General features: G+C 37.5%; 1 protein-coding gene across 1 annotated transcript in view; it reads left to right on the forward strand.

The window, feature by feature from the left end:
* The window catches only part of FAM162A (family with sequence similarity 162 member A), a 42,642-nt gene extending 39,495 nt beyond the window's left edge, over positions 1 to 3,147 (forward strand). The window contains exon 5 of the mRNA XM_020985934.2: positions 1,461 to 3,147. Coding sequence (XP_020841593.1) covers positions 1,461 to 1,559 — 99 coding nt within the window. The 3' untranslated portion in view covers positions 1,560 to 3,147. The remainder of the gene's footprint in view (positions 1 to 1,460) is intronic.
* The last annotated feature ends 11,856 nt before the right edge of the window (positions 3,148 to 15,003 follow it).

A 15,003-nucleotide genomic window follows, 5' to 3' on the forward strand; every position in this document is an offset into this window, starting at 1 on the left:
TATCCCATAGAAAATGCAGAAGATGAAAAGTCTTTTTACCTTTTAGGAGAAATCCAGTTCACAGGGAGCACTGTGAGTTTGGAAAGTATTATGTAGGAACCTGTTGGAGAGGTAGGGCTTCATTAAAATGTCAGGATGTTGTCCCATTGGTTTCTTCCAAAGGAAACTATCTTGAGTGCTTCATGTGTTTTCTATATTTGCATATAGGTTTCTATGAGTTCTGTGCTTGTTGGGTAGGGAGAGAGTGTGTGAAGTAAAGAGAAATGCTCCCTCTATGCTGGTCTGTGGAAGAAAGCAGCAGACTGTATAGACTGGTACTATTGTAAGCCATACAAAAGCTTCATAGCCCCACATGGTGAGATTCTTTAAGAGTCTAGCCAAGGGCTCAGAAGAGCTGCCCCGCTTGCATTAGCAATACAAATGCTTAGATTCCTTAAGAGTCTGGCCAATATGGCAGATTCTTTAAATCTCATCCATCCCGGATTGCTGTTCTAATAAACTTTGTCTTTGGCTGAAAGACTTGGGCAGGACTCATATGTTGTGATTTTGGGGTCCCAGCACCTTTAATCCTCAACATTTTGGTGGCCTGTAAGGGGAAGCTCCAAGCTCTTCTCTAGCCAAGACTGGAAGGCATGTAAGCCTCCCCCCTCTGCAGTTGGGGTCGCTCTCCAAGCACCTAGGAAGGCTTGGAAGTGCTTTTTGGGCAGACGGTTGCAAGGTTGTCTCAAACTTGGCCTGATGCTCTCAGGCTCTCAGTCCACTAGTTAGGTTCGAGGCCATGGACCTGGGTATACCTTCTGCAGCACAGAGGATAAGGACGGATGCTGTGTCTGGAAGTGTATGCCCAGTTCTGTCAGTTCAGGAAAACTGAAGGTACTTTTTTGTTACCTGAGTCTTACTTACTCCCTTCCCTCTACATCCCTGAATCCTCCTTCAAGGAAGGTACAGGGAAAAGTTAGAACAGCTAAAAACATCTTAGCAGATTCTGGAGGTTTTATGATTGATTATTAAGGAATTTTGAAACACCTCTTTATAACCCTGGTCACTCCCTTCCCTTGAGTCAAGAGGGTATCTTTGTTCACTCTTCTCATAGGAGAAGGGAGTTCCCCCCTTCTCCCCTGACCTTTGAATTGTCAGTGAGTGGCAGGTCTCCATTTTCTGTATCTCTTTGCTGCTGACCCCAGGAAAATATGTAAATTCAGAAGACACCACCACCGATATTTTGGTGAACAAGCAGAAGAAATATAATTGGAGAAGAGAGAAGAAATGACTCAGGATTCAGAGGAAGGACAGTGACAATGCTCTGTTATGACTGGGTGGATTAGCCACTGACTTTAGGACCCATTTGGACAAAGTAGAAAAAAATGTGAAGGGGAATGGCTTGGGTGAAGTGTTTAGGTGGGATTGGTCACTGGTATGGAGTGAGTAGTTATGAGGCCTTTTGTTTTGCTTCCCTGTAGGCTGCCAAAAGACATGAGACCCTGACAAACATGAACTTAGAAAAGAAAGCTCGTTTGAGAAAGGAAGCAGAAGAAGCCCTGGAGTCCAAAACTGAGTAGAGTTACAAGCATGAAATGGCTAGATGGGCATTTAAAACTCAGGCAGGCACATGCCTCCCTGGCAGAGGATGTATTGTGGGGAAACTATTGCATAAAAGTGTGACTTGTACCAATGCCCTTTTGCTGTATTGTGTAGTAGCATCAATAAACTATCTCTACAGAACAGCTTGTTTAGTTTTTCACAACTGATCAGAGTTTGAATCAAACACAGCTCTTGGCCATTTGAAAAACCAGAACAATAAAAGTGGCATAATTTAGCTCAAATGCTCATTGTTCAGAGTTCTGGAGGATTTCTCATGTATTTCCACACTGCTAAAGTGTTTTGTTCAAGGACATAGGTATTATTTTTCTTTCATACCCCATAAAAATATTTTATTACAGTTTTTAATGAAAAATCTGTGTGGCCCACTCTGTTTATTTACCACTTTTTTAGGTACTCAGCAACATAGCCCAGAGAGAGCTAGATGAGGACCAGCTGAGGGTCTTGTCGTGAAAGTAATGATAAAAAATTTCACAACTCAGCTTTTTTGCAAAGTCAGAACAGGAGTCAGGCTTGTAACCTAAGCACAAGATGTGGTATCTGCTTTATACCCAAGCTGCTTGAGGAGCCTAGAATTAGAGTAGTGAGGAAAGGCAGGGCCTCAGGCATGTGATGATGTGACTGCAGAATTTGTAGAGAGACTTAGTTGTCAGTGACCAACCCACTCATCATCATCCTTTGGAAAGTCTGCCACAGAGACAACTGTATACCTTCATTTTCCTAGTGTGGGAGCTCCCTCTGTTACTTCCTGAGTATGGAAGGACATAGCTAGTGGATAGGCCTCAAGGAAAGAATGGCTGAAACCAAGCCTTCTCTCCATTGGTGAGCTGCAGCTGATTCCCCACTACTCTGTAACTTCCAGGACCATCAAAGAGCTTGGGTGCAAGGCACATACCACTTCTGAGGCTTAAGTTGCATGCCTGACTCTTACCTGTTTCCTTGTGCAAAAAAAAAAATCATTTGTGAAATGTTTTCATAATTACCTTCTGGTTTAAATAAATGGATTAACAGAAGTTTTTGCACTCTTCTTTTTCACACATGTAGAATTTCACTTAAGGTACAATTATCTGTTAAACATAGGTACGTGTGATTTCTGTTTTGAACATTTGCTATTTATTCTCACATCCTGAATATTAATGGGAGGATAACCTTTAATTGTCACCCTAAAACTCAGTTTTTCCTCACAAAGATTATAACTGAAACCGTAATTATTTTGTATTACTATCTTATAACTGAGATATTTAGTTAAGATTACACATGATACATTAATAGCATCAGAGATGCATATTTCTTTTCTGTTGAGTCCTGTTTGTTTGTTTTTAATGTAGTTTGACTGATTTTTTGCTATACTAAATATGAAAACTATTTTACCTTTGGCATTCAAGTTTTACTGGCACTACTTATATATATTTATAGATTAGGATGTTGCTGTCTTAAATGATAAGAAAATATTTCTTGATAGAAGGCTACCATTTAAAGTTCTTGGATCACATTATATCTTTATCTGGGCAATACATTTCTTGAAATAAATTTATTCTTTAAACTAAAGTTCATAAGATGGCATTTTTTGGTTTTGTTTCTGTTATATATCACCTCCTCTCTAACAGTAAGGTGGAGTAATTTGCAATCAAAGAATGTAAATATTCTGACAGGTTTTTTCTGTTGTTTGATGCAGCAGGCTTGAGGAAGAATGTCTCCTAGGCCCTAGAACCCCCCCCCCCCATTCTCCTTATAGGCCGAACTCCTTTTTTTAATCCTTCTTGTCTCCATCTCCTGTGCCACCTGTGTTCCAGAATGATGTGGACTATTCCCCAAACGTTTTAGAAGGTTCTTGTAACCAGTTGCTTTTGCGTGATATGACATTCCCCTCGTCAGAAACCTGTAGTGCCCACGTGTTCAGTTAAATCTAAATTTGGCCTACCATTCATGTCAATTCGCTCTACCTACCTCCACTCCCACTAATCCAAACACATCATTCCTGGTATTCTTTTAGTAAACTACTTTCTGTATATCTTGTATCTATCTACTGTATTCGCCTCTCTGTCTTTATATATCTCACAGTGTTTCTAGACTTTTAAGCATTTATTAAGTACTTACTATTCCAGTCACTGTATTAAGTGCTAGGAATACAAAGAAATGCTGCTCCCACTCTCAAGAAGGTAACATTCTAACAAGAAAGAGAGGTTAAAAAAAAACTCATAATATATTACAGAATATATGAAAGATAATCCCAGAGAAGTCAGTAATAGCTTGGGCAGAATGGGCAGGGCCAGAAAAGGTTTCCTACAGAAGGTTAGTTGAGCCATGTCTTGAAGGAGGCCAGGGAAATGTAACCGTTGGAAGCAAGGAGACAAAGCATTCAAGACATAGGTGATAGCCAGCACAAAGGCAGAGATATGAGAGAGAAATGTTTTGCTTAAGGGACTGCCAGAAGGTCAGTGTAACAGGAATATAGATTGTGTTTAGGAGAGTAAAATGTAAGAAAACTGGAAAGGACACAACTGGAAGGTGGTGAAGGAACTTTAAATGTGTAATAGAAGACTTCTGGGTTATGTGACCAACAAAATGGAGCACTAGACATTTTCTCAGATAACCTCTTAAACTTCCAACAAAGCAGAAATTATCTGTAAGAGATAAAACAGTCTCACAGCCTCCAGGGTCTTGACAGTGGTGTCAGATAGAAATGGGGACCACTAAATCATTTATAAGGATCTCTGCAGGCCACACACTGACTTAGAAAACTATATATTAATGTTAATGTTCTATTGTATTTTTTTATTTCGTTAAATATTTCCCAGTTACATTTTAATTTAGTTTGCGTGCATGTGGGGAGTGTTGTGGCCATGTGTTTGATGCCTCTGGTCTGAGACACTAAGAAACTTAATGAGGTGACAATCCTATGAACCAACAGTAGACAGCTGATCTCTAACATGATCCCTCAGCAACTCTTCACTCTCCCGCCAACCTACTGCCAGGGCTGAACAAGCTAATTCATGACCTTGCAACAGAATACGTCTTGAATCCAGAGTGGCAAACATCACCAAAGAAACAAAAGAGAATAAGTGACTGGGAATGCAAATACTCAGAAGTTAAAAACAATCAGGGAGAAAAGCAAAAAGCGATGTTGAAAAAAAAGACATGAATCATTAGACAAGCAAGACGTTGATTTCAAAAAAGCAGACTGCTTAGTGACAACTTAAGGATTACATGTGTCCTAGAACAATACACTAAAAGTCAGAACACCGTAATAAAAGAAAACTGCTCAGAATTTCTGAACACAGAAAATAAAATGCCAATCCAAAAAATCCACATATCGCCTCCAGAAAAAAAAAAGCCTATGCTGCAAACTCCACTACACATAGTACTTAAATTTAACAATTCTAGTGATAAATTCTATAAGTGATCAGGAGAAAGATTAAGTGGAAAGGAAAGGAAATTTGAATAACAAGACTGTTCTACACCTACCAGAAAATCATAGGAGGGAATGAAATGTGTTCTGAAGAGCAATATGATGTCAAGATGCAACCTTAAGTGACATACTTTGAAAACCTGAACCTAACCATGAATGACAAAAGATAAACATTCTGTAACAACAACAACAACAACAAAACGCATTTGAAACATTCCAAAAAAGAAAACCAGACCATGGCCTATTATTTGCTTTGCAAAACCCCCAGGCAACAGAGTTATAAGAAAAGTAAACATACATAGCAATGAAGAAAAGCACAATTAATGAAAGGAATTCTCCCAGAAAAAAAAGGAGGGGGACTAAAAAGACAGACACATATATGAGATTAACAACAACAACAAAATAACAATAGATATTTCTAAAAGTAGACAAGGGGACAAGGGTGAAAGCAGAAGGCAATTAGCAAAAGTGATGGAGGAAAAAGCCTGAAACATGAAGTAAACAACACTGCCTACAGATGAATTAATATTTTTTGTGGGACTGAATTGCAGAATAACTGGATGGATAAAAAGGTAGAAGGGAAGAAGATAGATGGGAATATGTGATATACCCTAATCAAGTCAAAAGTGAACAATGAAGGAAACATAACTTACTCTAGTTTTTCAGGAAAAGGTAGCCTATAAGAGAATGGGTGAGGGAACAAAAGGAGGGATTGAAATAGGGAAAGGAAGTAATCTCACTTCAGTGGAAGTCAGTCCCACTAAACAATTTTCCCACTGAAGAATATGCTATAATGGAAAGATGAGAACTTTGCAGTGTGTATAAGCTGCAGGGGTTTGGTGCTTAGAGGGACCACTTATCTTGCCTCAGGAACAGGGGTAACTGATACCTAGAAGAATGGGAGAACGTGGATCCAGAGACTTCAAAAGGGGGAAGGGGAACAATGATGGGGAGGGCAAAGAGTAATGAATTACACAATCAGGAGAATCCCTATCATGGGACAGTGCTTCTATAGCCTCTGTCACCTGCAGGAACTGGGATTTCTAAGAGTGAGATACAACAGAAAAAGGGGCTTTGTGGCAAAATAAAGAAGGAAATGAAGTAGAACCTGTTCAAAAGAGGGAACTCAAAATAGGTACCTTAGGGTGTTTTGTTCTCCCAAAGGACAGAGATAATCTTTTTCTTTTGCATTTATATATCATTATTTCCATGAGGAATAAATAAGTATAAGGGCCATGAATAAAAGAATAAACACCTGGAATAGCCATTTTCTAGACTAAGGAGGGGAAAGGGAAGAGAAATAAAAAAAGAGGGAGAGAGATCCTTTTTTAGAAAAGGCACAGAAAATGAAATTTAAAAACTAACAAAACACTATCAGGGAGGAGAAGGGGGAATTTTACTTGATTACTTAACAGAGAGAAAACGAAGGGAAGAATTAGATAAAAGGGGGGTGGGCAGGGAAGGGACTACATTAAGGAAAGCCCCAAAACTAGAGAAAGGTGAAAAACAGGAGGGAAGCAGGGGAGGCTTGAAAGTCATAAGAGAGGTTGTAGGAATAGGGTTGCCTTAAAGTAAATTAGGGTAAAACAACAGGAGATAAAGTACTATCTTTACAGAAGAAGAGGGAAAAAGTGTCCTAACTTGGAGAGAAAATAGAAAATAAGGGAAAATATAAACGTAACTTGTAACTTAAATGTGAATGGATTAAACATCCCAATAAAATGAGAAAGTGATAGAATGCATATGAAAACAACCCCATGATTTGTTGCTTATGGAAAAACACATTAAAAAAAAAAGGACATACATAGAATAAAAATGAGGAGCTGGAATAAAATGTATTATTTATCAAGTGAATCCAAAAAAGCAGGAGTTGCAATCTCGCTTTCAGACAAAGCAGAATAAAAAATTAACAATATAAAAAAGAGAAAGGAAACTACCTTATGCTAAAAGGAACCCATGAACAACAAACCAATATGAATACTAAACATATAGGCTCCAAAATAGCATCCAACTTCATGAAAGAAACATTTACTAAATTAAAAGAATACATAGTAACATAATAGTGGCAGACTATTTTAATGTCCCTTTCTCACTTTTGGATAAATCTAACAAAGATAAGCAAAAAGGAAATAGAGACTTGAACGAATCACTGGTCAAGTTAGAGCTAAAAGACTTATGGCCTTTACTGAATGAATGACTAAAGAATATATTTCTTGGCACCACATGGAACTTTTACAAAAATTGACTGTGTGTTTTGGCACAGAGATATTACAAATAAATGTAAAAAGAAAGAAATTTTAAAGCACTTCCTTTACAGATCATAACATAATAAAAACCATAATCAGAGAGTACAAACAAAAGATACAAATGGAGACTTAGCAATTAAATCCTAAATAATGAAAGGGTCAAAGAACAAATCATAGAATAAGTAGAGTAAATCATTATATGAAAGAAAATGATAATGATGAAACAACATTAAAAATTTCTGGGATGATGTTAAAGCAGTCCTCTGGGGGAAAATTATATTCCTATAAATACATGCTAACAAAATAGAAGAGGAAAGGATTAATGAACTGAGTATAGATTTTTAAAAGCTAGGCTAGTAAATTAAACTGGTTCTTTGCTAGTTCTTTGAAAAGACTAATAAAATTGATAAACCTTTAGCCAATCTAATTTTTAAAAGGAGGTAGAAAGTAAAAATTTAAAAATAGCAAATAAAGTGAAATCACAGCAAACCCTGAAGAATTAAAAAGAATTATCAGAAGCAAAAGCCATCCCTTTATAAAAATTGATCAAAGGTTATGAACAAACAGTTCTTAAAAGAATAGCAAGATGTTAACCATAAGAAAGAATGTTCCAAATCACTAATAAGAGAAATACAAATTTTTTAAAACTCTGAATTTCACCTCGAACCCTAAAATTGACAAAGATGAAAATAGTTAATGTTGGAAGGATTATGGGAGAAGGTACAATGGTGTATTACTGATAGAGCTGTGAATCTGTACAACCATTTTGGAATTATGCAAATAGTGGCTATATTGTCCATGCTCTTTGATGAGAGATTTGATTACTGGGCTTATACCACAAAGAGGCCACTGATAAAAAGAAAGTCTCCATATATATACAACATGATGTTTATAGCAGCACTTTTTGTAATAGCAAAGAACTGGGGGAAAAAAATAGATGTCTATCAATTGCAAAAGGCTAAACAAATTGTGGTACATGGATACAGTGGAATGTTCCTGGGTGTAAGAAATGATGAATGTGATGAATACAGAGAAGCATGGGAAGATCTCCATGGACTGATGCAAAGTGAAGTAAGCAGAGCCAAATAAACAATACACACAATGACTTTAACAATGTAATCAGAAAGAACCACACATACACACAAAACCAAAACCAAAAGTGAATGTCATAAAACTACAAATAACACAAAACAAAACAAAAAAAAGTGAATGTTATGAAACTACATAGCAAGCATGTTTCCAAAAAAGAGATATGAAAAGAAGCCTACACCTCACCTACTGAATTGGGGAGACTATGAGTAGTATGGTTGCACAAAAATATTACCCATATTTTAGATTTTTTAATGGATTGATCAGTTTAACTTTTTCCTTTCTTTAAAAATATCATTTGTTACATGGGATGGCTCTTTGGGAGCAGGGGGAAGGCATATGGATAAATTTTGCTGATTAAAAAAAAAAACAACAAAAGACAAAACTTTTTTTTTTTTAATGCCAAATAGAGGACTTTACATTTGATCCTTAAGAGTAATATGGCCAAAACTCCTCTTTAAAATCAATTTGATAACTGAGTAGAGGATAAATTAGTGTGTGAAAGATATGAGGAAGGAAGAGCTATTCCTCCAGGACCAAACTTCTACTAGCAACTCATATTTTTATAGTATACTGTGGTTTTAAGGAGCAGCTAGTAGGTGGCTTAGTGGTACCAGGCCTGGAAGAAGGAAGACATCTTCCTGAGTTCAAATTTGTCCTCAGGCACTTACCAGCTGTGTGACCTTGGGTAAGTCACTTAACCCTGTTTGCTCAGTTTCCTCATCTGTAAAATGAGCTGGAGAAGGAAATGGCAAACCACTCTGGTATCTTTGCCAAGAAAACCCCAAGTGAGGTCATGAAGAGTCAGACACAACTGAAACTACTGAACAATAATGATGAATGGCTTAAAGCATTAATGCTCCATCACTGAAGCTAGGCAAATACTTGGAGATGTGGTTGGGGGGTAGTTCTTATATCAAGTAGGGGCTGGACTAGATCTAGTTTTGAGATTCTGATTCTATTGCAAATATATTATTCTCATTTTACAGATGAAACAAAAACACTAGCTTAGGGAGGCTATGTTGTCCAACATCCTAAATTTATAGTTCAGGAACCTGGGACCCAGAGAATCCTGTTCTGTGGCTGATGGGATGACACAGCAGAAGGTATTTAGGGCTGCTCCTTGTACATAAAAGCTTAGAGTTGTGGTAACAGCCCATTTATCCACTTAATAAATGTCTAAGAATATGAGAGAAAGGACCGATTAAGCCTGGTGTCATGGAAAGAATACTGGATTTGAGATCAGAGGACTGTATCTGAATCCATGTTCAGACATAAACTTATTAGAAAATAACAAAACCTACCTCACAGAGTTGTGACCATCAAATCAGAACATATTAAAGCACGTTGTCCACTAGGCTTGTCTTCTTGTGCACTGGATCACTGCAAGGAAAAGTCTGAGAAAGCATCTCCAGCCATCTTTAATTCGTGTGATTAAAAATTCAAAAGAAGCCCTTGTACCAGCTGTTAAACTGTGTTAGTAAGCTGTAACTCAGAGTTCACATCCCAGCACATTGAAGGTTAGGCTAACAGGGTCATTCAGGGGAACTGCCTTATATCGTTGCAACTAGAACAGGAGGTGGACTGTTTTATACATGCTCATTTGCCAAAGATAAACTAAGGATGAGCAAACTCATTACCGTGGAAACCTTGCCATCTAATTTGATTTTTTTTTTTCCATTTTACCTTCTGCAGCCTATTTTAAAAATGAAAATGGAGAAGGGGGGAAAAAATCCTGGCAGATGAAACTAACTGGGTTGTGTTTAATCTGGGCACAGATAGAAACAGAATAAAATCGGCATGAAGTGTTTTGTTGAGGCTGATCTTGAATCTAAGAAATGTGTTTCTCATCTCAGAGGTTCAATATTTCAACTTTGTCCAAGGTGTTTTGAGTTTGTAGTTTATGGTATCGAGTATATACAGCTGGGGGAGAAGAGAGGTTCAACAGGAAAAAAAAAACCTTAGAATATGATGGTCATTGTAAATGATTAACTGTTATTATGTAGAAGATGGATTCTACTTATTCCTTTTTGGCCCCAGAGTATAGAACCAAGCACAATGTGTGGAAGTATAAAAGGGAGAAATTTAACCTAGACATAAGGAAGAATTTCCTAACAAGTAAGTCTCTACTAAAGTGGAATGGGTTGCACCTTAAGGCAGTGAGTACATTAGAAGAAAAATTTGGATTAGCACTTGTCAGGACTGCTGTTTGTAAAGAAGCTTCTTATTGATGGATATAAAAGACTAGATGACCTCTGGGGTCCCTTCTAGTTCTGAAACTGAGTCTGAAGTTATAGGGGTAAGCTTACATGAAAATATAGGCAAGCCATAAAATTGAAACAAAACCATTGCTAGAAAAACACGAAGGCCTCTACTTCATGAAGAAGAATATAAGGAAGTGGGGACTCTCAACAGTCAAAGAAAAAGAAAACCTTACAAAATAGGTGAACTGTGAAATACGTATACACAAAGTCTACAGTTTGGGAAACTACTATTTATTTTTTTTTTCTTTTTTAAAGTAGAGAATACCTTTCAAAATACCTCATAGGGATCAAATTGGCTCAACTTACAGGCAGAATTGCTCATGGGATACAGAGTGGGGAGAGATTCTATAATAGAGAGGAGTGTAAATGGCATAAAATTATCAGAGGCAGTATCCTGTGTGAAATAAAAATCAAGGGCCCTGGTTAATTAAGGTACAAACTTTTTATAGTCACTGAGGAAGAAATGATGCACTTGAAAAATGTGAAAATCAGCTTTATAAAACAACAATAACAGTCATGATGGAAATCAATAGACCATGTTTATATGGGAAAACAAAAGTAAAATGTTCTCATGAATTTCCCAAACCTAAGTTTTAGACAGAATTCACATAGAGATGACAGTTTATCAACACATGATGATAAATTCGGGATTCTATTATAAAATGTTTCTTTTTTATAAAAGCCCTTCATTAATAAAATTGAATATTCAAGTGTTCCAGTTAGCATAGTGCCTATGATATTTCAAATAATTAAATAAGGGGGGCAACCTGTTTAATTCCAAATCAGTAAAGAGAGTATCAGAACTTACTAGACCATTTAATGTATTTGCTTGTGCATTTGCTTGTTTGGCATGAAGATCTATAAATGAGCAGTCTTTTGACATCAGGAAAGATTCTATTGAAACAATCCTGTACATTTTAGTTCTTGAAAATGTCTGGATGAGTCAAAGGACCTGGATTAAATCCTGACTTTGCTATTTATTATTTCTGTGGTGTTAGGCAAGGCACTTAACCTCTATGGGAGTCAGTTTTCATCTGCAATATAGTGTGAAATGGTTAAAATAGGTGACTTCGAATGTCCCTTCCAGCTCTAAACCTATAACCCTATGACCTCAGCAGAATTCTTCTCTATGTCCAAGGAGCTACCCCAGATGTAGGGATCCATCAGAAAAAGATGAGATGAGAGAAAATGTGACAAAACTCCTCTGATAATGATATGAATGAATCAGCAAGCATTTATTGAGCATATCCTTCCCACCAGATACTTAATCTACTTTCTGTTCCTTTCTCATCTACATAACAGAGATAAAGTTTACAAATATAAAAATCATCAATTTTTTAAAAGTTGGTTATATATGGGAAAGTGAGTTAAAGAAGGAAATCAGCTGAAAATCAGGCAATTGTAAGTTGATTACAACGTGATTGACCTGGAAAATATTTTTTAAAAAATATTGTTTCCAAAGGGAAGCTGACAATAGACATTGTCCTTAAGAAAAGAGAATCTTCTGAAAGTCAAATTAAATCAAGCACTCTTATTTGATTCCATATTTCTCTCTTCATCAGAGAGACTTTTTATTAAAAATAAATAAATAAAAAGGTATAGAAAGTGTCTTTAGAATTCTCCAAACTAGTAGGGATTTTCTCAGAGTAGAAGGAATTGTTTGGACTATAAAGTATTAGGACCACAAAGTGAAAAAAGCTGCTGACATGTTCTTAGCATGTTGTTAACATGTTCATAGCATGTTTGTTGACATGTCATGTGTGTTGTCCGCGCGTCATGGCACGTTTGTTGGTGTGTTGTGTCTTTGTTACGTGTCACAACTTGCTAGCTACACTACGCGATCCTACATCGTATCAGTGCACGACACTACACCTCACCACTCGCACCATGCAACCGCATGTTCTCACATGCTTAAGCATGTTCTTAGCATGTTGTTAACATGTAAGTGCATGTTCTTAGCTTGTCGACGTGTCATGGCATGTTTCTTGGCGTGTTGTGTCTTTGTTGTGTGTCACAGCTTGCTAGGCACACTACGTGATCCTACATCATGTCAGTGCACCACACTACAGCAACCAGTTGCACCATGCTACCGCATGTTCTTAGCATGCTATCACATGTTTGTTGACATGGTCTTAGCATGTCGTCAACATGTCGTGGCATGGTTTTTGGCGTGTTGTGTCTTTGTTGCATGGCACGGCTTGCTAGGTACACTACGCGACCCTATATCGTGTGAGTGCACCACACAACACCGCACCACATGGTTGCATGTTCATAACATGTTGCCAATGTTCTTAGCATGTTGTAACATGCTGTCTGCATGGTCTTAGCATGTTATTCGCTTGCTGCCAAACATCATGGCATGTTTGCTGGTGTGTCGTGTCTTTGTCACGTGTCAAGACCTGCTAGCTACACTGCGCGATCCTACGCTGTGCCAGTGCACTGCACTACACCGCACCACGTCACTCTGTGTGATCGCATGTTCTTATCATGTCATCGCATATTATCAATGTTCTTACCATGTTATCACACGTTGTTGACATGTTCTGGATCCACACACACACACATATACACAAAGATATCTTTTTATACTATCTATATTTTAGCCAAAAAAAAAAAGAAGATACGTCTAACAGATCTCTAACAAAGTAGAATAGCACTTTCTCTGCCACTTATGGTCTTAGAAAATTGCCTGGGGTACTAGGAGGTTATGTGATTTTCCCAGGATCACATAACCACTATGTGTCCAAAGGGGAACTTGAGCCCTAGTCTTTCTGATTCCACAGTCACCTCTATCTACCACACCTGGTTCTGTGTGTGCATGAGTGTGTGTGTGTGTGTGTGTGTGTGTGTGTGTGTGTGTGAAATACAGAAACAGAGGGACAGAGAGGAGGAGATTGACTTAGCAGAGACTCAAGTGAGCATAGCACACATACATTATATGTGTGTGTGCATGTACATGTTTATATGATTTTTTTAAACTGAATTTATAATTTCATTGATATAGGGAACTACTGGTATAGAAATTACCATCGTGAATGCATATCTTCAACATTTCAATAATATATAGTCACCTGGGATGCTAAAAGATTAAATGACCTGTTCCTGGGGACACAACTATTTCAAAAGCAGTTCTTGAATCCCTATGATTGTGTCTCCAAGAAAAATATTTATCTATGATGGCATGTCGACCCTCATCCTGAAGTATATCCAAATTGAGTGTGTGTGTGTGTGTGTGTGTGTGTGTGTGTATTACATTTCCTCAAATGCTCTCCCTCATTACTTCTTCTTTGTAGTACCTTTAACTTCCTTCAGAGTAAACAGCTCAGCTACCACTTCATACACAAGGCCTTTTCTGGGTCCCTCCACCTGGTAGTGCTCTGCCCTTCTGAAATTACTTCATAAAACTTTGAATAAATCTGGCATCTTTTTATCTATGTACATTTTACATGCTACTAGTAGAAGGTAAATTCCTTGAGTTCCAGGGCTGTTATATTTTTTCTTTAATGTGGTTGGCAAATGAACAATAAAAACAAATATTTGGTTGGTGGATCTTCTCTTCCCACTTTTCACAGACCTTACCATAGTCCTTGCTATTATTTTTCTCTCTCCATACTACTGTTATGATTCTATATTCACTATATGTGTGGGGATGGGTGGACTTTGACCAATTCACAACTCTTACTGGATATCAGAAAAGTTTTCTGATTAAGCAAAAGTTTTCTGTCATGAGTGAACTTACCCTAAATCTACGTATGCCAAATGAAAATAAGAATGCAAAACTTAGAATGTTAATACTAGAAGGAAAATTCCTCCTCTATGTCAGCACCAAATCTGGACCCATGATTTCATAGGCTTAGGAAATTCCCTTTCCCAGATCTACAGATCTGCAGCTGTTGTGCACTTTATAATCTTAGAAGAGTTGACAAGCATTGAAAGAGTTAAAGTAACTTGTCCAAGGTCACACAGCATGCAGTAAATTCAGTACCTGAGCCTCAGTCTTTCTGAATCCTAGGCAATTTGTCCACTCCTCTACAAAAGGCCTCTCATTCCAATTGAGCCCAAACCATTTCAGAGATGAGAAAAAGTAAAGTCAGAGAAAGGAAATGACTCCAACTCAAATTAGTGAGCATAAGTTTCAAAGCCAAGACTAGAATCCAGGTGCTGGCTCCCAGTTGAGAGCTCTTTCCACTACATAGTGTTGCCTACCTGAAGAAATGATCCATGTAATTTATTAAGTTTATAGTTGACATAGAAGTGGTAGGCTGAGCATTTGAAGCTATGTCAAGTATCATGTGACAGTGATCCCAAAGGGGAGTGATAGACTAGAATAACAGGGTAAATCTAAGAAGATGAAACTCAATGGACATATATGTAATCTAGGGGAGAATGGAGAAGT

Source organism: Phascolarctos cinereus, unplaced genomic scaffold (assembly GCF_003287225.1).
Source record: "Phascolarctos cinereus isolate Bilbo 61053 unplaced genomic scaffold, phaCin_HiC Scaffold_726;HRSCAF=1367, whole genome shotgun sequence".
NCBI lineage: Eukaryota > Metazoa > Chordata > Mammalia > Diprotodontia > Phascolarctidae > Phascolarctos > Phascolarctos cinereus.